Here is a 26,702-nt window from a genome sequence, read left to right as displayed (position 1 = left end):
TCTGCCACCCGTGTGGGTGCTGTCTCAGGTTTCTGCCACCTAAGGTGGCTGCTTCATTCCACCTCATGGGTGGGCCAGGCCTATCTAGAGAGGAGCATGCTTTCAACCCAAGCCATACATGCTAGGCTCTAGGGTTGCCTATGATTGCAGCCTTATTTGTACGGCAACAAGTTGAAAGCTGTGATTGGCTTGCAGCATAAGGCTGGCTCCTTACCCTGCAGGAGCACCCACAGAGGCCAAGAAACTATAAAAACAAGTGATGCCTCTATGATTTAGAAGCTCTGTTAACTGATAGTCTGATCTTATTGTTTACACCAAAGGAAATGTGTTCAGTAGGACTTGATCCCAAGTTTGCATTCATAAAATAGCAGTACTGATCAGAAACAGAGTTCACCAGTGCTCAACAGCGGAACTTTGCAATATGTACACTCAGCCAAGCATATGTGAAGTTATGGCGGAGAGGTTTTGAGCATGCTCTGCTGGTTATTCCATTCATAGACACGGCTCCCTTTGCAGCGGGGCACTGCAGGGTTTTATCTGTTATGGCACCCCAATTGAAGACCTTGCTTACATTAGAGGTATGGCCTACTCCCTCACTGATATCACTTTTCCCCCTGGCCTTCAGGGACTGGTGAAATGGCTAGCTATTTCGTTAGCTGTGGAATTTGTGGGATGTGATCCATGAGAGGCAGACAAGTACAGCATTCCTTGTAATGCTAGAGAAGACATGCGAGGGAATGTTTGGTCCAGCCAGTCGAAACTTCCTGTTCCTCCTGGCTGGAGCATCCTTCCTTTTGCATGTGATAGAAGGTGGGCGTGACCTAACCTGCCCAGGTAACAAAAGGACAAGTCACGCAGCACACCTCCCTCTTTTTGACTTCCTTCTTTGTTTGACCAGCTTCTAGCTAGGACTGCTCTGCTAGCTCTCAGCTAGCAGAAACACTGGGATTATTCCCCCATTTGGGGTAGTTCCACATGTGCATATTTGTAACTAAGTCTGCCTTCAGGAATCCAGCTGTGAACTGATGTGAGTAAACTTCTTTTATTGACTTTAAATAAGGTTGTTGTGTCTATATTCTTTTAAGAGGGATTAAAGGAAATTTGCCAGGAACGTACAATTCAGTCTGAGACAGATTGAATTGTATAATAGTGAGAGGCTCACACGAGCCTGCAACCACATACTGTATCTGCTGTGTATATATAAAGGGGAATGTAACTCTCCTACATAAAGGAACTTGCCAGCATAAGTTAGGAAGAATATTAATAAACAATAAATCCTCTCCTGCCACCCTGAACACTCCCACAGAATTATGTACTGCTAAAAATTGTTGGACCAATTATTTATGTTTATTGATGATTTTAAGGTTTTATTGTTGATACTGGATATCAACCTGGGAAGCTTCGTTGAGATGCAGTTTAATATTTTCTTTGTTTCTTTTTTAAAAAAAATATATATATTGAAAGTTCAAAAAGTACATAATTATATGTGCACTAAACATTGTGAGACGTAAATAAAAGAAGAGAGTAAGAAAAAGAGAAACAGATCCCATGTAGAAGGGAAAATAAAGTGGGGAGGGGGAAAACTCCCAAAATGTATACTTTACAAGGTTGTTATTGTACTTCACCAGATCTTAACCCAGTGCTTTTATTCGGGGGTGGGGCGGGGCGCAGGGGGCGCATACCCCTAAACATTTTGTGAATCTAATGAGAGTACCCCTAAACATTTTTTAAAAAAGAAAATGCACTGTCTTAACCTATCGCAGTATTTGTAAGAATGGATTCCAAATATCATTGAATTTGTCCATGGCAAGTCTGTGTTTATTCTTCCAATTCATCAGTATCAGTCTTTTTGCTGTAGCCAGGGCACGAAGAGTCCACTTGTATTGCCTTTTTGTAGGGTTCCATGTGCTGGGTATATAATTCAAGAAGATATTTTGCTCTGTAAATGTAAGATTGTTCCGTAAAGTTCTGGGTGATATCCCTTACTACTGAAGCAGACATCCCTCTCCAGGGAAGGCCTTCTATGCAGGGTCCAAGACATGGTTTTCAATCAGGTGTGAATGGCAGCTCTTCTTTTTCTGAAACTACTGATTTTAAATACAAAAGACTGAGGGGGGGGGGTCCTTCTTGTGGGATGTGAAACACAGAGCAGTCAAATACAACATTCCTAGAATGGCCATGTTTGTACCAGCCAGTTGGAACTTCCTGTTTCCTCCTAGGCTGGGACAAACTTCCTCCACATGTGACCAGAGGTGGGCGTGACCTTACCTGCGCAGGTAACATAAGCACAGGGCTGGCCATAATCTCTCTCTCTCTCCTCCATCTTGCTTTCATTGTAGAAGCATCAGCTGCTCAGCCTGAGATGCTCTCTTGGCCTCCAGCCAAGTGAGGACAAAAGAACTATCTCCTTATGGGATAGATTCCAAGCGTATATATTTTGTAACTTAAGTCTGACTTCTGGGATCCATCTGTGAACAGAATGTGTGAGTAAACTATTTTATACCAAGACTGTGTCGTGTCTATTCTTTTTAGGAGGGAATAAAAGAGAATTACCAGGAAACTTATTTTAGAGACTTAAGCAAGCCTAGCAACAAGTTATCTGCTGTGTAAGTTTAAAAAGGGAATGTTACTTTGTTAAATTATAGAACTTGCTAGCGTAAGTTAGGAAGAATATTAATAAACAATATATCCTCTCCTGCCTCCCTGAACATTCCCACACTTCTTGCATAGACGCCTGGATTCAAACACAACTCCAAAGTAGAAGTTAGACATCATCAGAATTATGCTTTGAAAAGCCAGTACTTTGTTACTGTTTAGTAACAGTATGATCATCTGAAACTTTGGGTGGGAAGGGAGTAATTTTCTGCTGCAGCAGGAAAATACCCCCGCCTGCCCCCCCCCCCCGCAAATAGAACAGGGAGGGAGGAAAAAATTCGCCATTTGTAAGCCCACTTCCTTTCTTTTCTACTATGCCAACTGAAAGCAGTCATTAAAGCAACAAGGCTGTTATTATTATCAAGGGAAACAAGAAATCCCATTAACATCGCGAGGCCTCAGATTCACTTGCAAAGACCCACAGAGCACTTACTGGCTGGCCGAGGACCATTAATAGCTGCTCCGTACAGTAGCGCGCATTGTTGACACCATCCTGGTCTGTTTTGGCTTCCGGATGCTTTTTAGCCTAGCTCAAAGAGGCATTCGAAAGCGCACGCGGGGGCGGCGGGGGTGGGGGGGGGGAGGGAGAGATATGATGTGCTTCAGTTCTCTGAGCAAAGACAGAAGGAAAAGGTTGCAGCGAACCACCCTCACTCCAATAACTTAGTTTCACTGGAAACCACAGTGCTTCCGTTCACATCACGACAGGGAGGACCCAGGACTTTAGACTGAGTGGAGAACTTCTCCCACCCTACTCCCCTTTGAACTACAGCTGCTGCAGAGTGGAAGCACCTGCTATATTATGTTCCGGAAGAACCTCGAGTCCCTTCTTAATGTCCAGTCTGGCAGGACGAGAGCTTACCCGTCTTTGGCCGGGCAGGGCAGGATGGAAGGCGGCAGCGGTGCGGAAGCGCGCCAAGGTTTGGAGCTCCCCGCCCCAAACTGGAGTGAGGGAGCGATTGCTGAAGAATTGGCTCAGCGCAGCCCTGTTCAGGCTCCGCGAGGAAAGCAATTCCAAGAAGTTCAGGTTGACTCCCAAGTCAACCCAAAGAAGACTGTAGGCTCGTCAGCCTGGAGGTGGAGGAACCCCGAGCCGAGGTTATTTGATATCCGCTCTTTGGGAAGCGAAGCCAGAGGTGGAACCGAACTAACTATTCAGCCTTTCGCTCATCAGTTAGCATAGAGGACTGCCTAAGAGAGAACAGTGTCAAAGGATGTGTGTGTGTAGCTGGGGCAGCGGTGCCAACTTGAATAAAATATTGCGGGGGTGGGTCCGGTAAGCCCCGCCCTGCATAATCACGGCATTCATCATGGGGCGCTCGCACATGAATGGCAATGCCCATCAACTTTGGGGGCTCGGGTCCCTCAACTATTTTATTGGGGGGACGGACACGAAGGGACCTCAGCCTCTAAGAGTTGGCTCCTATGAGGTGGAGAAGATAAATGATTGCTATAGCAATTCTTAGAGCTTCGACCCTATTAGGTGCACCTAAATTCATCAGTGAGCATTAAACAGGATTAAAGTCCCACTTTTAAAATTAATATTTCATTTCATAACCATTCCTATTAGATTGGGTCAAGGCAAGCGGATAAAGAGAGGATTCTGTCTGGTAATCCCGTCCTAACTCTGAAAGCAAGTTCTGTAGAGTTCACTGACATCTACTTTCAGGTCAAGGGGACCTCTCTCTCCCCGCGCCTAAACTTAACACCAGACTAGTTCTCACTTATTTTCCAGCCTAGCATAACCTCTGACTTGGAGCCTGAACACGAGCACTCTTCCATTCATTCTTGGGGTGGGGTGGGCGAGATGCTTAATGGAAGCGGACTAGTTAGTTACCCTCCCTCCCAGCTGCTTCCCAGCCCTCCTTGCCCTCCGCGCGCGCCTTATCCCTTGTCCCAGCGGCTTATCCCTTGCTGAGAAGGCTCGCCCGATGGACTCGTTTGCACAAAGTCAAACTTTGGTCAGAGTCCCCTCTCCGTAAAAGCAACCTCATTCCAGCGCTAATGAGAGAAACGGATCTCTTACCACACTTACCGGGGTCTCTCTCTCTCTCTCTCTCTGGGTCCCTAACCCTTCTCGGAGGCTTAGGCATGACTAGGCACCTCCCTGTGCCCCCGCCCACATCGCTGCTACTGCTGCTGCTGCTTCCTGCATCATCTTCTCCGTTGGCAAAGTTGTGGCTGGTGATGCCCGGGACGGGCCGGCTGCATCCCAGGTCGCGCGCCTAACTCGCGGCTCCCATTGGCCAGCCGGCGAGCACGTGCCAGCTCCCCTGGCTCTATATTAGGGCACTTATTTACCCTCCCAGCCGGCTTTACCATGGTTGAGGGAGGAGGAGGTGGTCCAGAGAGCGCAGCGGGCGCGGTGGCTGCCTCGTAGTCGCCCTGCTGCCCCTTCTCCGGCGCGCTCTCCGCTTGCTCAGGGACCCGCCATGAACTCCTTCCTGGAGTATCTCGCGCGGGGCGGAGATGGCTTGAGCTTGGCGACCAAATTCGGGAGCTCCGAGCCCGGTGGCGTGGCTCTGCGGCCGCCCTGTCCCCTGTCCGCGGGCGGGGAAGGCGCCTACCCCACGCCGGCGGCAGGAAGCTTGCCGGACTTCTCCCCGCGCTCGGCGCAACCGCAGCAACAGCTGGCGCCTTGCGCCCTGGCGCGCAGCGCTTTCGCGGCGGCAGAGTACAGCTTGCTCCGGCCCGAGGCGCCTTACGCGGCCCCCGGCGGCCCAAACGAGGCCGGCGCTCCCCTCCACTACGCCACCACGTCTATCTTTGCGGGTGGCGGCGGCGGCGGCGGCGCTTACCTCCAAGTGGAATACGGCGCGCTCAGCGACACCTTCCAGCCTTGCGCCAAGGATGCGCCGCCCCCGCCGCCCCCTTCCTCGGACTTCTGCGTCAAGGCCGGCTCCCGGATCGCGCTCAGCACCTTCGAGTGGATGAAAGTCAAGAGGAACGCGCCCCCGAAAAGTAAGTGTCGCGCCTTGGGTGGGCGCGCCAAGTGAGCTGTGGGCTGTCCAATACTCGGGTCCTAGCGTAGGAGGCAACTCTTAAGAGTCCCTTCGCCCCCCAAAGTTAATGGGCATTGCTATTAAAATAGTGTATGCGCGCCACGTTTTGTGATCTATTATGCGGGGCAGGGCTTACCTGGGCCCCCAATATTTTATTCAAGTTGGCATCCTTGGGTCCTGGGTTCTGAGCCTGAAACCAACATGTCCCACCTCCCTCCTGCTTCTGCGCTGGTTAACTCGGAAGTGAGCGCCACTGAACTTCGTGGGGCTTACTCCCTAGTACCTGTGCAATCTTCCATTCTGGAAACAAGTTCTGCTGATGATGACGGTACTTTTCTTCCATTCAATGGGAAAGGGTTTTAAGATCTGGCGGGAAATGAAAGGAAACTTGTTCAAACCCTCGTTTGAACCTCATGGACCTGGGGCTTTCTTTTTCCCCGATGTAAAAGAGCCTTTCCTGAACTTGGATCGCTTCCATCTACCTGCTTCTAAGGCTGTGACCCTAAGCGCATATCTTTGGAAGAGCAGCTGGTTGAAAGCCAGGAAACGCGTTTGGGGTGGGGGGTTCTTACTGCTTAACATAATTCATGTTCAACTGACGTGGCGCACGGTGCGCATCCCCACTTTGTCAAGCCACATTGACTTTGAAGTTAAAACAAGCACACGTGGCGGTTCTTCAGCATAAGCCAATCCGGGTTTCATAGAACTGTAGAGTTGGAAGGGACCCTGAGGATCATCTAGTCCACCCCCCTGCAATGCAGGAATATGCAGCTGTCCCATACGGGGATCAAACCTGCAAACTTTGGCGTTATCAGCACTACGCTCTAATCAACAGACCTGGGTGCGTTCAGACGCTGTGTGGTTAGAACCAGCGCCAGGTCCCATGATTTGGGCATTAATTCCCTAACAGTTCCCTAACTCTCTTCTTACCCCATAGCAGGCAAGCTCTCCACCTATGGATCTCCCAGCCCTCCCAGTGCTGTCCGGACCAATTTCAGCACCAAGCAACTCACGGAGCTGGAGAAAGAGTTTCACTTCAACAAGTACCTCACCCGGGCCCGACGCGTGGAGATCGCCAAATCCCTGGGCCTCAATGACACTCAGGTGAAGATCTGGTTCCAGAATCGGAGGATGAAACAGAAGAAAAGGGAGCGGGAAGGGATGGTCGTCCCTTGCGCTGCGGTGCCTTTTCACAGCCCCACCTCCGAGTCGAGCCCGACACAGCCAGCGATGCGTTCTGCTCCCTCTTCTCCAGCCAAGGGCTCGCCCTGACGGCTGTGGAAACACAGAGAGGCGTTAGGAACAGCAGGAGGCTGAAAAGACTCAAGAGAATTAAGCAACAACAAAAACTCCAGATAAATTCGAAAGCTCTGAATGGTGTTAAATCGTGCACATTCTAAGACGAGGGGATTGCTTTGTTTTATTTAGAAAGACAATCATTGCACTGACGTAGTTGCACTCCCCTTGGGGAAAAGGCTGGCTTTATCACGTGTAGAATGAAGGACGTTTGCTGCTTTTACGCAGAACTCGCTCAAGGCACAAATGGCACCGTCTGACTTGTTTACATTTTATTTATTTGCAGTTCAGGGAAAGCTGCTCTTAGGCCGCTGTGTGCTGCTAAACTTTGTGATTGGCCTTGCTGAGTTTATTTGACCTTAGGCTTGCTTACTCACGAGGAAGTCTCGTGGGAAATACTACGGGCAGAAGACCTTAGGCTTGCTCAGCTAGACCTCTGATTGTTTTGAATCTTTGTGTGTTTTCCTTTTTTTGTATGTGTTTTGGAAAGAACCCAAGTGAGTGTGTGTGTGTGTATGTGTGTGTGTGGTACAAAAGAAACCAAAGATAGAGACCCATGTGCTTCATAAAAGGGCTGCTCTCTCGCCTTTGAAAAACTTTCCTTTTCAAACGTTAGGCCTTGGTTCGAAATGTCTTTTGAAATACTCCAGGGCTTCCCATTGCTGCTGCTTCGAGGTGCCTGCATGTAAACGCAATCATTAGCTAGAAAGCAGTGGTGCGGGACTTGAATTCCTTTTGCTTTGGAGGGCTCGGCTGTGGTTCTAAACAAATCTGTGCTCTCCGGAAACATCCGGCGCAACCAAGTGAGGCTTTCAATAAGCACGTTGGCTTAAGAGGGGGTTTCCAGTGTAATTAATGTGCCGGTTTTTTTTAATATAAATACTGGTTTTAATTATTCATTAATAAATGCAATTTCTTGAATGTTATGTAGCAAAGCAAAGAGATTCTGAGATGGATGGACTCCCTTTCCATTGATTGTCACTCTTTGCTTTTGGTTTTGGTTTTGTGTTGGCTCAGCAAAATGCTTCTCTTAATTAAGTTTTCAGCTGGTTTCTCAAAACAAAGAACTTCTCTTTATAGTTCCTCAAATAGCCCGCGAGGTTTTTTCTTCCATTCCTTTAACTCCTCGCGAGGCCTATTTTAGTTTTTCATGGCGATCCTTCATGTGATAAAAAGAAGTGGAAAAGAAGGTTGTGGAATAACAACCAAAGTTGGCACGGGGAGCTGAGGAGTAAGGAGGCAAGAAAAGGTCACTTCTGATTATAACTTCCAGGTAACTCCTAGACTTGGATAATCTTAAACTGGTGTCCTGGTAAAGACCTTCTAGTTACGATATTGGCCACTTGATTTAGTACAAAGTCTTCGACATTGCCCCTTAGGAATTCGAAGATAAATCGCAGAGTAATCCTAACCATGTCTACTCAGAAGTAAGTCTTATTGGATTCAATGGAGGTTACTACCAGGTAACGGGGTTAGGATCTGCAGCCTCTCCCTCCCCCCCACTTCTCTTTGTGTATGAATATAGGGCGGTGTCAGTTAAATAATGTATCCTGCCTTAATATTTTGGGGGAAGCAACCCATGACTGATGTACGGGAATAAAACATTGTGTCTCAGGTAAACATGCAAAGTGGGGGTGGGGATCGGATCCTGTTTTAAATGAAGACCATGACTTTAAGAAAAAAGTGAAATTTAAGAATAAAGTTTGACTGGGAACCCCATATGTCGTTTAGTTATACCGTTGTTGTTGTTGTTGTTGATGATGATGATTTCTAAAGGCATCTGTGCATCAACAACTGAATGCTAGTCATTTTTTAAAAGAAGGAGCCATGCCAGACTCAGGTTTTCAAGGGGTCTCTGGGTTCCCATTCCAGGGCTTTTGGAGATGGCAATGTTCCTTTGGAGGGGCACTAAGGTCTGCCCCCAAGGGAAGGGTTCTATAGAGCGGCACGACTCATGCCTCGTGTAAGGAAGTCCAAATCCTTGGATATTAACGCTGACTATCACTAACCTATTTCCAAACCATTAGGGGGAAAAAAATCTCAAATCCAAGTATTTTGGCACAGGCTTGCAGTCGCAGCGGAAGTAGGTCCAAGCGGATCCGTTTGGCACTTACTTCCGAGTAAACTTGAGCAGACTCGCAGCATCTGGGGGCACCAGAGGGGAATCCGTTCCTCCGCTGCTGCTGAAGGCATGGGCGTAGCCGGGGGGCGGGCAGGGGCAGCTGCCGCCCCCAAATCAATCAAAACCAATTGAGGTTCTGCCCCCCCCTCAAAAATCATGGGTAGGTACGCCCATGGCTGGAGGCCAGTCACACCTGGAAGAAGCTCTTCGATCTTTCACACCCCATTGCCTTAGTTCGTTGGAACCTTTTCTATAGCAAGCAAAACTCTAGCAAGCAAAAGCTGGCGCACAACCTTTTCTAGAAAGAGGTGGGATGATCTGACTGCTACTTATAGTCACACGCACAGCACGATCCTAAGCAAATTATGGAGAGGTTTGTCTTACTGTGTTCGGAGGGGACATCATCGAGTACGGTTGCAATCCTAAACGTACCCATTTAACTTAATTTTCAGTGCTTGATGTTATATTATGTTTTTATACGTGTTGGGAGCCTCACAGAGTGTCTGGAGCAACCCCGCCAGATTTTTTATTATTTTTATTATTTATTATTTATTAAATTAAATAATTGCTTCTGAGAAACCTCGTTTAGGTTCGCGTTGCCTCTAGCTTAGGACTTCAGCTTCAAATTTGAAATTACAGACACCGTATACCGTTGGCTTTGTTTTAATTTAGGGAAAATCCTGGAGCACAACCTGATCATTCTGATCGCTGGGAGAGGCAAAGAGCAGACAAAGAGCCCGCGCGATGTCTGCCTAAATGCAGCAGGGAAAAGGGCTTTTATGTGCAGGGAAATATATTGTAAAATATACGACTGCTTTCATGCCGTCTTAGGCCCTTGAAGGAAGAGGGGTCAAACAGAGTTCATGCGAGAGGGTGGGCTCCCTCTCCTGCCAGTGTTTCCTATGAGAGGAGCACAGGTGGAAAAGGCATTGGAGTATAAGCCCAATCGTGGAACCTCGGGAGTAAAGGTGCTGGCTTGAGCTCAGATGTCAAGAAGTGAAGGGCTAAGCCTGTTGCCCTCTCTATCTTGCCCCACATAAAACCATAGCACTGATAGGGGGCACCAAGGCTCATCCAACCCCCTACAATGCAAAAGTTGCTGGCAGGTGACCATCTACCTCTGTTTTTTAAAAAATAACCACCATTTAAGGAGCATCCACCAAGACCTTCTGAGGTTGTCCATTCCACTTTCAAAGAGGCCACCCTAAAGTTCTTCCTAATGTTTAGTCGAAATCTCATCCTGCCTTTCTCTCTGTCATTGCTTCTGGTGTCTCCAGGCCAGTCCACAATAAGATCTCAGTTAGTTGCAAGATGACAGGGGGTTAAAGGGCCGATTTGGCTGCATTACAGAAACTTGGGTGGCCAACTTTTTTGGGGCGTGTGTGTGGACTTCACCCAGCTTTGCCCAGCTTGATATTCAGTACCCCATCTGTGCAGACTGGAGGGCTGGGAGGTGGGATATTGCAATCAATACATAGAGCTTCCATCTTCTTCATTAGGAAATCTGCCGACTTGGGAGCTGGGTGTGAGGGTCTGCATTTGGTGCTGGGTAAGAAAACAATGGTGCTGTTAATGTACTCCCCCTCCCACTGCCCCCACAGGAGGTAGTTTACAATGTGGTTTTGGAGGATCCTATTAGGAGACTTCACTGTCCGTGTTGGGACGGCCTTGCTTTGTCCAGGGCAGGACTTCATGGCCATGATGACAACGATGGGGTGTCTCTGACTCCCCCAGTAGGAGTGAAATCCAACTGTGCCCTGTACTAGCAGTATAGAGGTGTAATCTGAAAACTATTTTATTTGCTCAGGACTTTGGGATATAGTGGGTATTATTACTGACTCTGCTGCTTCTTGTCTTCAAACTGTGGATGATAATGCTGTTTGTTTTTTTGTTTTTAAAAAAGTTTTATGATTGTATTTACATTGTGGGATATAAAACTGATGAAATAAAATAAAGTTGCTACACAAATGAAGTGTCTTGTGCTACTTTAAAGGTTAACTCTTCCCACTCTACAAATATAGGATTCTGTGACATAGGCATAGCCAGGATTTATGTTGGGGGCAGAACCTCAGTTAGTTAAGTATTGTACTGCTCAGAGTGGCTAGGGCAACCCAGTAAGATGTGTGGGGTATAAATAGTAAAGCTATCATTATGGAATGGGATGTCCCTGTTTTCATCGCAGAAATGTTGGAGGGTATGTAATCAAAAGGGGTTCACCGTGTGACAGGCTGTACAGCCAGCACATTCCTCATTTTGTTTCTCTGCAGCTGCTTAATAGCCCTGTTACCACAATGCTACAGCAGACCTATTGAAAATGGCTTGGTAGGTACCTCACAATGGAACACTGACAAAGCAGGGGAGTGCTGAGATGTTTGGATTCACTTCAATACTCCTTGGCCAGGGCCAAGCCTAACTGCATAAAGAGCTCAAGCAGTTGCTTAGGGTGGCAATATTGTTAGGAATGCTGATGTAGCGCGATGCACTCTGAAGAACTGAGAGGGGTCTTGGGAGTTTATGGAGCTCAGGGTAGAATTCTTAGTAGCACCAGGTGAGGCTGGGAAAGACCCCATTCTGAAAGCCCAGAAAGCTGCTTCCAGTCAGCATCGACAACACTGAACTATATGGACCAATGGCCTGACAGCTTCATATGTTCATACATGGCACATCTTTAAAGGTAAAGGGACCCCTGACCATTAGGTCCAGTCATGACTGACTCTGGGGTTGCGCGCTCATCTCTCTCTGTAGGCTGAGGGAGCCAGCGTTTGTTCGCAGACAGCTTCATGTGGCCAGCATGACTAAGCCGCCTCTGGCGAACCAGAGCAGCACACGGAAACACCATTTACCTTCCTGTCGGAGTGGTACCTATTTATCTACTTGCACTTTGAGGTGCTTTCGAACTGCTAGGTTGGCAGGAGCAGAGACCGAACAACGGGAGCTCACCCCATCATGGGGATTCGAACCGCCAACCTTCTGATCGGCAAGCCCAAGAGGCTCAGTGGTTTAACCCACAGCACCACCCGCGTCCCCTTTGGGCTGGCAAAATACCCTGGATTATTTTTGGTTTGCTATTTGCCCAGTGGCTCAATGAATTCCTTGCTTGGTTTTTCCCCATTTGATTCACCTTACTGTTTTTTGCCTTTATGGTTCCCAAGTGGAAGACACATAGGCACAAAGATGGTTATGAGAACGGGAGGGTGGCATGCAGCACTGTAGCTCCCTACAAAGTGCCCACCTGATCAGCTGCTCACAGTTGCCTACAGCCACTCTAGACTCTAGGCTATTTCCTATTACCCTGAGGGTATCTTTCTTCACTCTTTGACCTCAAGGCAGGATGGGAGAGATGGTTCTCCAGAGTGCCCACTGAAGCACTTTGCTTCCAGAAGCTCTGAAGCACTTAACCCCCACCCCACACTAAGGCTACAGTCATAAGCACACATGTTGGAACAAGTCCCAGTGAAATAAGGGGAATTTCTTTATGCTAAGTGTTGTGGCCCACAGAGAAGTGCTTCATTAGTGCTTTGTAAATGTGTTTCAACTAGCTTAGTGTTAGGTTAGCTGGAAAATTTGACATCCCTCAAACAGAAGAGCTGTGTTGGATCAGATTAATGGACCGTGCAGCCCAGTGTCTTGTTTCCAGCAGTGGACAGGCTGTTGTGGAAGTCACAATCAGGTAACGATTGGCTTTCAGCCAGAGAATGGCTAGAAGTCATTGTAGGTTCTAGAGTCCAGGAGTCATTGACAGTTGCTGAGTGACATTGTTAGGTAACTTCCACACAGTAAGAGAATTATTATAATTGGAATCTGTTGAGTTTCTATTGAATTGATGAATAGCGAATAGATCTAAGGACAGAATGATGCTCTTCTGCCTTCCTGGTATCTAGAGATAATGGTTGGGGAGCATTGGGAAATCTCTGTGTTGCTTCCTCTCTGCTTTTCTATAGACCAGTCTCAAGTCTCCAAAACCACTCAGAAATTCATGTATTATAAACATTCTAACAATATTCTTTGAAAATGATTGCTTTAAGCTTCGAAGATCCATTGGGATGCTCTTATCTCGCCACTTTTATGGCTCATATATACATCTTTTGCCAAATGATGATTTGTTTTGATTTTTGTGTGCTGTTCTTCCAAGAAGAAAGTTGAGTTCAAAGCAGGTCACAACAATAATAAAGCACAAGAGAGGTAAATGACAGGTTAGTCAATATATCCATATGAACATATCAAATGAACAAGAACATAGTGAAACAGCGACAGGCAATTTAAATACAAAAAAGGATGATCTCCAACATTAGTCATATTCAGAGTAAACCCAAGTTATTCAAGCTCATTGATTTCACTGGGTTTTACTCTGTGATTAATGTCATCATCATCAATAATAATAGTAGTAATAATAATGAAAAAAGGATGTATCATGAAATCAATATTATAATTTCTAATCAAAGAAGCTTAAAAAATAAATAATTAACAGAACTGTAGAAATAATATAAAGTGGGGAAGCTAATGTGGTACCATTCAGATGCTGCTGGAGTCTAATAACTACAAATTATCACTTACTAGCATGGCTATTGGGACACGGGTGGCCCTGTGGGTTAAATCACAGAGCCCAGGGCTTGCTGATTAGAAGGTTGGCGGTTCGAATCCCTGTGACAGGGTGAGCTCCCGTTGCTCGGTCCCTGCTCCTGCCAACTTAGCAGTTCAAAAGCACGTCAAAGTGCAAGTTGATAAATAGGTACCGCTCCGGCGGGAAGGTAAACGGCATTTCCGTGCGCTGCTCTGGTTTGCCAGAAGCTGCTTAGTCATGCTGGCCACATGACCCTGGAGCTGTATGCCGGCTCCCTCGGCCAATAAAGCGAGATGAGTGCCGCAACCCCAGAGTCGGCCACAACTGGAGTTAATGGCCAGAGGTCCCTTTACCTTTACCTAGCATGGCTATTCTTTTGCACAAGCACCATTGAATGGAAATAGCGCAAGAACATAGTAGACACGTTATCAATAGTGGGCTGTCATGGGCCAGCTCTCAGATCAAGAGTGGAAACCCATTCATTTCTACACTGAAGGAAGTCCCTCCGTTGGGCTCACTTCAAAGTAAATATGTATAGGACTGCAGCCTTCCACTTTCCCTTATGGTGAAATAAAGTGGACAAAACTGAGAACTGATAGCTCGTAAAACTTGGTGAGCTCAGACAGTTCTTCCTTGGAGTTCCTGTTCATTTCAGTTGTTTTGTGCAGAAGGGCCTATTTCTTGACTGTGACTATTATATACAGTGGTACCTCGGGTTAAGAACTTAATTCATTCTGGAGGTCTGTTCTTAACCTGAGGTACCACTTTAGCTGCCGCCGCCGCACGATTTCTGTTCTCATCCTGAAGCAAAGTTCTTAACCCGAGGTACTATTTCTGGGTTAGCGGAGTCTGTAACCTGAAGCGCCTGTAACCTGAGGTACCACTGTACCACCTTTACTGAGACTGTTGCACAGACTTCATTTTGTACATCTTCCTAGAGAAAGGTTGCCATTATTCCCATTTTACATTTTGGAGAAAGAAGGGAAAGCTGTAATACAGGAATTTGCCAAAGGCCACCCAGTAAGCAGAGAAGGAAGCCTCAAACTGAGAAAGAGCCTTCTGACATGCCGCTCTCCCCCCCTCGTGCCATATATTTCCCCGAATAAACAGATACACATGTTGACCTTGTAGTGGGGACAGCTCTATATCCATCAAAATGACACAGCCCAAATATTGAGACTTGCCTGTAAATTATGACTGAGCCACGCAACTTTTCTTACAGCAGCCGGTGAAGGGATAAGGGATGAGAGAGGCTTTCGATGCCAGGCACTCCTTAAGGATAATTTCTTGCTGTGTGATACAGGCAGTTTAATGAGGCCTTATTTCCTGATGAACAACCCAAAGTGTATAAGTGTTAGCTACTGCTCCTTTGCATTATTCTGTCAGTGAGGGGGACCCAGAGGAATGAGATAATGCAACTCACGTGCCAATTCCTGAATAATTAAATTAAAAATGTCTGTAATATATATGGGCATATACACATGAGACAAATAAATGATAGATAAGGGTCTAGCATTCAATTCATACAACATTAAGCCCAGCAGTTGGGTGCCGCATATGTTCTACGGATGCCAAACAATTGGAAGCCGGTTGTAGGTTATGCTGCAAGGAATGAAAGCCTGGCTCAGAATTCTCAATGGAATCGGAACTCACAGAAAAGGCTTCTGCCATCATCTCTGTGAGTTCTTAACACCTCTTGATTCTCATGTTTATAAGTCTATAACGTCTAGTTGTTTGGTCTTACTTCCCCTCCCCAGAAGCTCTTTTTTAAAAAAAGCTATTTTATGTTACAGCTTTCTTATATCTTACCAGATCACTCTCCAATGTTATACAGAATCAAGGACACTCTAGATAAGAAAAGACTCAAAATGATAATTAGGGATGCCTGAAGATTGTAGATAATTTAGTAAAGCAATCTGACCACTAGATGAAGTGAGAAACGCAGGCCAGGAGCATAGAAACAATAAGCAAGCTCCTGCAAAAGTACGTTCCATTTGTATCAATAGATCTTACCTCCAAACATAATGTGCTTTAATAGCAAATTTGAGTGACTGAGTGCCTATTGGTATGGAAATGTAACAGGGCAAATAAGAAATGAGGCTGTGGTTTCTGAATACGAGGGGAACATTTTAGGTATGGAGAAGTGCATATATTTTCACATTAAAAGACAACAAAACATTTAGAACACCCCGAAACAACCCAGTGATATGTGAGCTTCCAGGGTTTAGGAAATATCAGTGGCAATTGAGCTTATCAAGATAAAGAAATACCCCTTCCCTCCTAGATGTTTTGCCAGCACAAGAGTACTGAATCGTAGGACTAAGTACCTCTTCTAACTGCAACACTTTTCCAATGATGGGAATATACTGTAAGTTTCCACTTGCATAAACACTGAAGCAGCCTTATATAAAACCACGTATCACATCTGAACAAACCAGTCCACATGCAGAGAACTGCCTTTCTTTTTAGTACAGAAGTAGAAGGTCCTTTCTACCACGACACCGGCTAGAGTGAGGACCATTCTCTGAGAGTTGTCGTAATTTGCTTCAGCAATAAACTTATGAGCAAAAACAGGGAGAGATAGAACAAGCAAATGGATGGACTGATGGACAGCAGACAAAGAAAAAAGAAGGTTGAAATATACAGTGGTAGCTCGGGTTACAGAAGCTTCAGGTTACAGACGCTTCAGGTTACAGACTCTGCTAACCCAGAAATAGTACCTCGGGTGAAGAACTTTGCTTCAGGATGAGAACAGAAATTGTGTGGCGGTGGCAGCGGGAGGCCCCATTAGCTAAAGTGGCACCTCAGGTTAAGAACAGTTTCAGGTTAAGAACGGATCTCCAGAACGAATTAAGTTCTTAACCCGAGGTACCACTGTACTCAGAGTTGAGTGTGAATTTCATGCTCTTTATTCAGCTCATAGTAGCAATGGTTGAAACATTCCCCAAAACGTCTAGCTATATATACATTATTTACACAATGGGCCCCGCATGATTGGCTATTTCCAGGCTGCTCCTGCAGGCCAATCAGGTTGCTGATTCACTTCATCCAGGAGCCTGATGGGCTGCTCCTGCAGGCCAATCAGGTCGCTGATTCACTTCCACCAGGAGCTGGATTGGGTGGCTCCTGTGGACCAATCAGACTGCTGCATTCTGGATCCTATTGTTCTAGGATTCAGCTCAGTACATAACAAAGGTAGAAGGAGAGAGAGATGAAAACAGAGAGATAGATAGGATGACTAGAATCTTGGGGTTTCCCGTGATAGAGGTCTGAGGTTCTCCAGAGACACTTGACCAACAAGTTGAGACTTGTTACTTAGTGCTACATTAGAGTACTCTATAATGTAACACTATATAAGTAACAAGATGACAAAGGTATATTTGCATCTAAGTCATACGCAGAGTAGACTCACTGTAAACAATGGATTTAAGTTAGCCATGACTTTAATGGCTCTACTCTGAGTATCTTAGTAAAATGCAATCAATTACCTCCTCCACTGCCCTAATCAGTTGTTCCCTTCCTTACCTTAGTTTCTGCCTTTGTGAAATGATTGTGAATGAAGAACTCAGTGACACAGTGTGTACCCAGTGAGTTGTAGTGTCTGGCAGCTCACCAGCTAAAGAGATTCTTGCCTGGACGAGTCAAATCTGGATTCACAAGGACCAATCTCCAGAATGAGATTAACTGGAAATTATTTATTGGCCATCATTAAAAAAATCAACAACTACAGAATATGGAGCAGTATTTAATGAGATTCCTTCCAAAGCAAAGTGGAATGAGAACTTAACAAATATAGTTTAAAGGTATAGTGTGTACATAGTCGTATGTTGAGGGTCACTAGGATTACAGCTGTTTCCAGACTGTTAATATTTTTTGTAGCTTTTGTACAACAATTCCACTTCCCTCCAAAATCAGACTTTTTGAGACAAGGAAAATGATGGGAAACCACTGTGAAGTGTGGGATGACACGTGCTTTGACACAACGTTGTCTAACCTCCCGGCAAGTGAAACAAACCTCCCTGCAAACAAATTGAAATGAATGCTCAATAAACAGGTCATCTGGAAGCATCCTAAAATAAATTTCTCTGCAGCAAACTAGTCTTTTCAAGATTCTTTAAGCCATGATAGATTGGTGCAGAGTTATTAATGAAAAGGGCAGCCTGCTCTAAAGTCCAGTTAAACTAAAGCACTTGAATTTATCCCATCTGGACACTTAATTGTTACAAATTTGTCATTTTAGCTGGGAAAATTAAGTGAAACATTCAAGTTCCTCAGCTGATTGGCTCAAATAGTTTCCAGGGCAAGTAATATCTGAACATTGATTGTGACATACATTGATTAAACCGGTAAACTGGATTAAACACAGTGTGTGCACCTCAATTCAATGTACACTTATCCCCACTGACTTCAACGGCGCTTACTAACAAATAAGTGTGCCGCTATCAGGTGGTACCCCAAAATGGCTCAAAATACGTCAAGGTGCCTAGTGAAGAAAGTTTCATCACTGCTACTTTCACATATTAACAATTTAACATCCCTGCTGCAAGAAGCAAAGTTACAGGGAACCAGGTGGAGGGCCTTCTTGGTAGTGGCACCCACCCTGTGGAACGCCCTCCCATCAGATGTCAAGGAAATAAACAACTACAGTGGTACCTCGGGATGCGAACGGGATCTGTTCCAGAGCCCCGTTCGCATCCGGAACAGAACATAAGACGTGACTGCACGTCTGTGTGTGAGTGGGCCGCGTTTTGCCACTTCCGCGCATGTGCGTGACGTCATTTTGAGCACCTGCGCATGCGCGAGCGGCGAAACCCAGAGGTAACGCGCTCCATTACTTCCGGGTCACTGCAGAGTGCAACCCAAAAGTGCTCAACCTGAAGCGTATTTATCCCGAGGTATTACTGTATCTAGCTTTTAGAAGACATCTGAAGGCAGGCCTGTTTAGGGAAGTTTTTAATGTCTGATGTTTTAATGTATTTTTAATATTTCTGTTGGCAGCCGCCCTGAGTGACTGGGGAAACCCAGCCAGATGGGTGGGGTATAAATAAACAAACACATTATTATTATTATTATTATTATTATTATTATTATTATTATTAGGGAATGAGGGGTCTTTGACCCAACCCATAAAATATTTGAGGGCCCCACCTAAAAGGTTGATAGGCATTGCCATTCAAATTGTGTGTGTACTGTGTCATGTGATAGATTATGCAGAGTGGGGCTAATCCGCCCCCCCATATTTATTCAAGTTGTCACCCCTGTTTGTAAGTGAAACCCATCACATTTATTTCTCCGCAAGAACACTTAGCAACGATTCCCCAACTGCCTGAAGCATCTTTGAGCAGTGAACACACAGTGAAATAATAGGCAGCTGCTACACATCATCCCTGTAAAAACACATGGTGACCCTATGGTGGCTTTACTCCTCCTGTAAAAGGGTGGGCTAGGTTTTATTGTGCAACTGCTTTTGAGATTGCAACGACTGAAGATGTGCCAGATAAAAGGAAGGGGGCTTAAAGGCATGTTTGTTTTCATACACATTCAGATGATCCAGAATAATGACTATTTCTTGCACACATTCGGATATCCTTGGAGGAGGAGGAGGATGGACAAGCAATAAGCAGATTGCCAAACTATTAAATCATTTGTTGTTCCTTTGCATTGTTCCCATGTGGCAGTCAGACTTAAAAGACACATTTGACAGGCCAATGGTGGATAACTCAGTGGGGAGAAGTTCCATAGTGACAGCAAAGGGAATAAACACCCATAAGGCCAGCCAAATGGCCACACATCACAAACAAACACAAACAATTTAATGTTATTCAGGGTGGCTTTTTCTAAAAATACCCATTGCAAACAACTTTGTATATTATTGTGATGTAGCTTCAGATACATGCTGAACAGACGGATGAAATTTTGGAGAACCGAAATTATGTGAAATCAGCCACCAGCAGTCCTGTAATGCTAAATCGACACATGCCATAGTCAGAATATGGATTGTTGCAACAATGTCTAAATTAACATATTATAGAAGAACAATTTATGATCAGCTAAATGGATTTTTAGAGCGATTGACTTTATTTGTGATGTATTGGAGCAATACATTTCAGGATGACACAGCACTTTTGCATTAGTATAATTATATATGTGTAGGATGCTCTTTAATTATATTTATGTATACATTATTTTTTAATGAAAATATTTTCTTCTTCTTCTAATCACAATCAAAATTCTTCTTCTTTAAAGGCACAACATGACTCCAGATTGCTTCCATCTTCCAAACTCAAGCTATTATTAGTGAAAATCCGTATAGCATAAAAGTTAAGAGTGTCAGGCTGGGAAGATGGGGGGGGGGGGAGTTAAAGCCCCACTCAGCTATGAAGCACACTGGGTGACCCTGGGCTAATTTCATTATCTCAGCCTAGCCTACTACACAGAATGTAAGAAGACTTGCTGGGCTCACCCTATCCTTTGGGCTAAGTACGGACCTCTGGAATGAATTAAGTACTTAAGGTACCACTGTACAGTTAAATGGTAGTGCGGGAATTGTTAGGAACCATTGTAGATTACTATGGATTTAACAGGTTAACTGTAATTATTGGCACAGCAGTGAATCCTGCAGCTCTGTAGTACTGGATTCAATGCATGTCATGATCAGATTCTGACTGCTGAATGTGCACTGCTTCACATGAAGTGGCATATTTCATTATTGCCAGAAATGCCTGAAAAAGAACTGAAATGAGGTAACGTGTCAGATTAATTTGATATTTCCAGTATAAACTATATCTACCATCTATGAGAAGTTATTGCAACTCCCCAGGGCCTCCCCTCACCATTGATCACAATCCAAGATTTAAATTAGAAGAGATGAGCAGTTGGCTGAAAAGGCAGATGCTGATGATGAAGATCTTGACACGAGATTCCTGTCACATGGACAATGCGGGGCCTTTTATTATGTCTTCTTTTTTTTGTCAGTTGCAGTAGGAAACTGGACACAAGATATTATCAGCTGGGGGAAAAGTCCTTTTTATTCATGCCTGATCTGAAAGGGCGAACATTTAATTTATGTGATTGAATTCTGAGTGCCAATCTGGGATAGAGCTTGGTGTCAGGCACCCAGGCCTCGGGGCAAGCGGCAAACAGAGAGGCAGAAATCACACAGGCTGAAGTAAGTGCTGTCAATTGTTAGAAGTCAACAATTCTGTTATGGGTGGAAGGGTAGAGCCCAAAGAGGGTCTGGGAATACAGATAAAAACCAGTGCTTTTTGGTAAGTTGAGGAAAGGATAGAGCTCAGCGCAAAATATGTGGTGTGGTGTAGTGGTGAGAGTACCTCAGAGACTAGGATTCAAATCCCCGAACAGTCATGAAGTTCACTTGGTGACCTTGAGCCAGTCACCGTATTTCAGCCTACAATTAGCATGCATGTCACCTTGAGCTCCTTGGAGGAAAGGTGAGATATTAATGTAACAATAATATTCATCTATGTTGTGTGCAGACTTAAAAAGAGGTCAGGGAGGGTGGATCAGCCTTGCACCTTGCTTTTCTAGCCCTGTATATCTGAAGGAGCATTTCCACCCCCATCGTTCAGCCCAGACACCGAGGTCCAGCTCCGAGGGCCTTCTGGCAGTTACCTCATGGCGAGGTTATGGGGAACCAGGCAGAGGGCCTTCTCGGTAGTGGCGCCCGTCCTGTGGAACGTCCTTCCACCAGATGTCAAAGAGAAAAACAACTATCTGACTTTCAGAAGATATCTGAAGGCAGCCCTGTATAGGGAAGTTTTTAAATGTTTGATGTTTTACTGTGGTTTTTTAAATTGTTGGAAGTCATGTTTAAATTGTTAGAAGACAACCTAGTCAGACTCGTCAGCAGGCTCATCACAGCTATCTGCCAATCACCCATTCCCACCACCCTTCTGAGTAATACCCCTCCCCACCTTCTCACTATATAGAAGGGTCTGGAAACTTCTGTTTCAGTGTATCTGAAGAAGTGTGCATGCACACGAAAGCTCATACCAAGAACTAACTTAGTTGGTCTTTAAGGTGCTACTGGAAGGAATTTTTTTTGTTTTGTTTATTTCCTTGACATCTGATGGGAGAGCATTTCACAGGGCAGGCGCCACTCCCGAGAAGGCCCTCTGCCTGGTTCCCTGTAGCTTCACTTCTTGCAATGAGGGAAGTGTCCAAAGGTCCTTGGAGCTGGACCTCAGTGTCTGGGCTGAACGATGGGGGTGGAGACACTCCTTCAGGTATACTGGGCCAAGGCCGTTTAGGACTTTAAAGGTCAGCACCAACACTTTGAATTGTGCTTAGAAACATACTGGGAACCAACGTAGGTCTTTCAGGACTGGTGTTATATGGTCACAGATAGAATTGCCTTCTGTGAAAAGCAGGCCTGTGGTGAGGGAGAAGCAAGATAATGCCTGCTTCACAAAACTCCATAATTACACATTCAATACTGTACTAAGCAATGTTGCGGCGGCTGCTGCTACTATTGCTACCCACGTTTTATGTAATGCAATTAAGCAACAATAAATACTGTGGGCACAGAGCTTCCCTGAACATAGATGTGCATGGACCAGCCCCCGCTTTCACAGAAGTGCCTTAGAGTTCCACTGTGCACCATGACATAAAAGCTTCAACAGAAATGGCATAATTTATACAGCCCACAGATTGCACTTTATTCCACCAAGTGACACCTTTGTCTTTAAAAAAACTCAGATATAAATACTGAGTGGAGAACAAACCTTTATTTAATATATAAATAGCTACTCTCCATAAGGTCACATACCACTCTTCGTGGTAGAAACAACCTGAGGTGAAATCCCCATAAAAATCTCTCATTAAATTGCTTCCTCCCTCTCTCCTTCATTGAGAGCTGCAAGATTAGGCCGGAGATAATGACTAGCTCACTGTGAAAATATAGTGAGAAAGAGCCATGTTGAAATTAGATCTAGACAATGTAGTAATGAAAAGCACTGGCCAATATTGTAACGGATGGGGATATTTATCATAATTCTGTTCATTATGATGGATTGTTGGTTTGAGGATTAGCCACATAACTATCCAACAAATGGAGGCAAAGCATATGTTTGAAGGTGATGACATTTACAACATAAGTCATGACGGATGTAAAACCCGTTAGTAACATAAACAGTGTTGGCTTCTCAAATATTGCTGACAGTTTAATTCTGCTTCTGCTATTAAAATGAAATATGAAGTAAGAGGGATAGAAAGCCTGCGGACATTGGAATTATTGGGGTATACAGCGTCAGCCATGCCGTTAGTCAATGCTGGTCAAAGTCAGATGCATGAGAGGTACTCAGGAATCAAGGTGACTTGATGTATACAGCTAAATCATACGGAATTGTAGGGCTCCAGTATTGTGGTTGTTCCATAATGTGGAAGGATCCCATAAAATAATTATGCAGGAGCAGATTTTCATAAAGATACAGAACAGCAAACTGTATATTCTTAAAGTTCAGTCATGCACCAGTGGTCTCATCAGCGCAGGACTTTGGGTCAAAAGTCGCAGGGCCTCATCAGTTTTTTAAGGAACTGAAAATAACATTACCAGCTAAAGAGCCTCACCCCATAAGACACTAGGTTTCTCAAGGCAAATCTAAAAAAAAAGTAGTATAAACACCGACAACTGGGAAACACTGGCCTGTGAGCGCTTCAGCTGGAGAACAGCCTTTACCAAAGTTGTCATGGACTTTGAAGACGCTTGAACTCAAAACGAAAGGGAGAAACATACTAAGAGGAAGGCATGTTTGGCAAATCCTCACCGTGATCAACTCTTGCCTGGAAACCTATGTGGAAGGATGTGTGGATCCAGAATTGGCCTCCAGAGTGACTCACTATTAAGACCATATTCATGGAAGATACGAGCGATCGCCAAAGAAGAAAGAAGCCTAAAATTACTAAATTGTGTCATGATATGAATATAATTTGAGTAAAAGCCTTTCCAGATAATCACTTAACAGCACAAATTCAAGAAAGAATAGGTGTGTATGGCCTCTCACAGCTGAAGTCAATGGCTTTGGATGTCTCACAGTGCAAATGGGAACAGAAAAGTGGCTCACATTTATCTTTGGCCCTCATTGGCAGTGATCAAGTTCTCAATGCAGCAATGATTCAGACATTATAAAGATACGCGGGGGAACAGAAAATGTGAGCCACTTTTCTGTTCCTGTTTGCACTGACTTCAGCCACTGACTTTAGCTGTGAGACCTATTCTTTTTTCTTCTAAGAAAGTTTTGATCTACGTCAGTGAGTGTGTAGGGCATGAGCAGGACGGTTCTACTCAGTGGTAGCCCCATAGGGTTATTATTTTATTTATTTTACAAATTTACGAACTGTTTTACAGCCCAAGGCGACCAAGATAAAATTGAAAAAGAAACTTCAAAGAACAATTTAAATCATTTCTACAGACTCTAAAAAGAAGAAAACCATTGCTACAGAGGTACAGTTGATATTTCATAAATGACATGATCACACCTCAGGAAAAGCCTTCTTAGGCAAAAGCATCTTCAGTAGGTGTCTAAACATCATGGCACCGGGTGTCTAATTTTTGTTCATTCCAGAGGGCTGGAGTGACAACACTAAAAACCCTGTTTCTACTACAAACTAAATGCACCTATGGGGCATGGGGAGTGAAGTTGCTGAGCTGGGATATATATTGGAACTCATTACCTAAAACAGGGGTGAGCAATTATTTTCACCCTGAGGGCTGCATTCCCTAGAGAACAGCTTTCCCAGTACAACATGTCCGTGGTGGGTGGGTCCAGACCCAAAAGCAGTGGGGCAATGTGATTCTTAACTTTGTACAGTAGGCTACATTCTAGCCACAAAAAACGCAGAGTTTTCTAACTCCCCTCATTTCTCCATCTAGGCAAGCAAATGGCATTATTACAATTCCAAGGACAAAATCATGCCAGGCAAAAAGCACTTGAGGAGGGGATGTAGCAGTGCCAGTGAGGACTGCAACCTGGGGAAGGTGGCATGGACTGGGAAGAGTCCTGAGAGGTCCTGAGGTCTGCAGTTGGCCTGTGGACTGTAGGTTCCCCACTCCTGACCTTAGCATCAGCTTTCATATTTTAAAGAAGTAATGTAAGACCGTCAAAGTTGTGATTCAATGTGGTGTTATTTCTTCAGTACCCCCTTTATTCTCGCTTTGCTTAATGGCAGTTACATGCTTCAGATCAATGCTATTTTGTTATGAAGTTTTTATTTCTGGGTTACATTCTCATGGAGTGCTCTGCATGCTACCTTGAGCAGCATATCCAGGACTAAAACTCAACTCCAGGCTTGCCTTTTCAATGCTTAATTTCCAAAAAAGTCAAAACAAAAAAAAAATCCTTCCAGTAGCACCTTAAAGACCAACTAAGTTAGTTCTTGGTATGAGCTTTCGTGTGCATGCACACTTCCTCAGATACCACGAAACAAAAAAAATTCCTTCCAGTAGCACCTTAAAGACCAACTAAGCTAGTTCTTGGTATGAGCAAGCTCATGCACACGAAAGCTCATACGAAGAACTAACTTAGTTGGTCTTTAAGGTGCTACTGGAAGGAATTTTTTTTTGTTTTGACTATGGCAGACCAACATGGCTACCTATCTGTTCCAAAAAAGTGTGTGTGTGTGTGTGTGTGTGTGTGTGTGTGTGTGAGAGAGAGAGAGAGAGAGAGAGAGAGAGAGAGAGAGAGTTGAAACCAGGATGCAAAACTTTGCTTTTCATCCTGGAAGCTTGCTAATACTGTAATCACCGTCCTTCCCAGAGAGGTAGCTGAATTAGTCTATCACAGCAAAATCCAGCATCTCGTGGCACCTTAGCAACTTAAAAAAAAAAAAAAAGACGTAAGATTTCATGGTCTTCATAGAATCATAAAATTGTAGAGTTGGAACGGGCTCCAAGGGTCATCTAGTCCAACCCCCTGCAATGCAGGAATAAATTCAGATGTATGAATTGTTCTCAGCTGAGCAAATACTTGAATTCAAATTCATGAGCAAATACTTGGAACAGCTGAACAAATACTTGGAGCGTGCAAGGAAAACAGTGGGGATGTATTATTATTATTATTATTATTCCTAGGTTTCACTCTCAGCCTTGGAGTTCCAGAAATAATAGCTAATCATCATCATCATCCCGGTGTTTCAGGCAGGTTTTGCGGGCAGAGGGGGCTCAGGCGCGGTGGCACAGAGGGAGCATTGCGCTTTACTGCTAAAGCGCCTGAAGTCTCCCCAGGCAGCCGTGCGCGCTCTTGCCTCGCTCCCTCTCTCTTTCTCCAGGGCACCGACGCCGTCAGCCGGGCGAAGGGGTGGAGCAGGCCCCGGATGCACTTCCCAGGGTTGTCGGCGCAGCCGCAGTGCTCCGGTGGGTGCCCTTAACCTTGCGCGGTTTGCGGCGCGGCCCGAGGATCCGGCGCACGGTGTGTGCGCGCGCGAGAAAGAGAGGAGAAGGAGAAGGCGACGCTCGCGGGGGAGCTGCGCCCGCCTGCCCGCCTCCCGCCTGGAAGCATGTCTCTGGTGGCGGAAGCTTTCGTTACGCAGATAGCAGGTGAGGAGGGGAAGAAACGGCCGTAGCGGGGGCCGGAGTGGAGCAGCAGGGGCCGTGGAGCAGCGCCCGGGCAGGATAGAGGTGCGTTGCGCGCGTCCTTCCAAAAAGGCGCTTTGACCTGGTGGAGTGGCTGGGCTGTGAAAGGCAAAGTGGACCCCCTATGTTTCTTGGGGTCTTGCTTGCTCCCACCTGGTCGGGCTACTTTGAGGGATATTGCTTGAAAACCTGCCTGCCTCTCTAAAAAGTAAATAAAGCAACCGTAGGGACTCCATAGGAAATCTAATAGGCCTTAAGAACTGTTTTCATGGTTTGGTTGCCATAGCATCAGCAGGAGCCTCTGCTTTGGCTACTTTGTGGATGTTCCCTGGAGTAAAGTCATATCTGGAGTCCCAGTTTGTGGCTAGGGTCTCCTGTGACAGTGCTGGATTTACATACAGTATAAGCTAAACAAGCTATAGCTTAGGGCCCCACTCTCTTGGGGGCCCAAAATTCTTTTAAAGGAAAAACAAGAAC

At 45.2% G+C, this 26,702-nt stretch overlaps 2 protein-coding genes and 1 long non-coding RNA gene across 4 annotated transcripts in view; 2 read left to right on the top strand and 1 right to left on the bottom strand.

Annotated features, from left to right (window-relative positions):
- Positions 1–4,905: 4,905 nt before the first annotated feature.
- HOXD1 (homeobox D1) lies at positions 4,906–7,736 on the top strand. Of its 2 annotated transcripts, none has more exons than XM_081898924.1 (2): positions 4,906–5,616; positions 6,598–7,736. In XM_081898924.1, the coding sequence occupies exons 1-2, from the start codon at positions 5,088–5,090 to the stop codon at positions 6,927–6,929; spliced, it is 861 nt and encodes a 286-aa protein (XP_081755050.1). In that variant the 5' UTR covers positions 4,906–5,087; the 3' UTR covers positions 6,930–7,736. The 2 variants fall into 2 exon arrangements, with proteins under 2 accessions (XP_081755050.1, XP_081755049.1); XM_081898923.1 differs by having other exon boundaries at positions 4,913–5,616; positions 6,595–7,736.
- Positions 7,737–7,819: 83 nt separating this feature from the next.
- LOC309363848 lies at positions 7,820–11,463 on the bottom strand. The gene is made up of 2 exons (XR_014165609.1): positions 11,406–11,463; positions 7,820–8,177 (listed from the first exon to the last, which is right to left on the bottom strand). It is a non-coding gene; the product is annotated as an uncharacterized lncRNA (long non-coding RNA).
- A 14,514-nt stretch (positions 11,464–25,977) lies between these two features.
- MTX2 (metaxin 2) overlaps positions 25,978–26,702 on the top strand; it is a 38,964-nt gene continuing 38,239 nt past the window's right edge. Inside the window, exon 1 of the mRNA XM_081898958.1 lies at positions 25,978–26,189. Within this exon, the coding sequence (XP_081755084.1) occupies positions 26,150–26,189 (40 nt within the window). The 5' untranslated portion in view covers positions 25,978–26,149. The remainder of the gene's footprint in view (positions 26,190–26,702) is intronic.

This window comes from Podarcis melisellensis (genome assembly GCF_964234715.1).
Source record: "Podarcis melisellensis genome assembly, chromosome: 1".
NCBI lineage: Eukaryota > Metazoa > Chordata > Lepidosauria > Squamata > Lacertidae > Podarcis > Podarcis melisellensis.
Note: the sequence above shows the minus strand (reverse complement) of the source record. Positions and strands in the feature narration are given on the sequence as shown.

What these genes read in the sequence shown, in the direction of transcription:
- HOXD1 (XM_081898923.1), top strand. Translation starts at nt 5,088, where the DNA reads ATGAACTCCTTCCTGGAGTATCTCGCGCGGGGCGGAGATGGCTTGAGC. An exon ending in GAGGAACGCGCCCCCGAAAA is followed by an intron (nt 5,617 to 6,594) that starts GTAAGTGTCGCG and finishes CTTACCCCATAG; the next exon opens with CAGGCAAGCTCTCCACCTAT.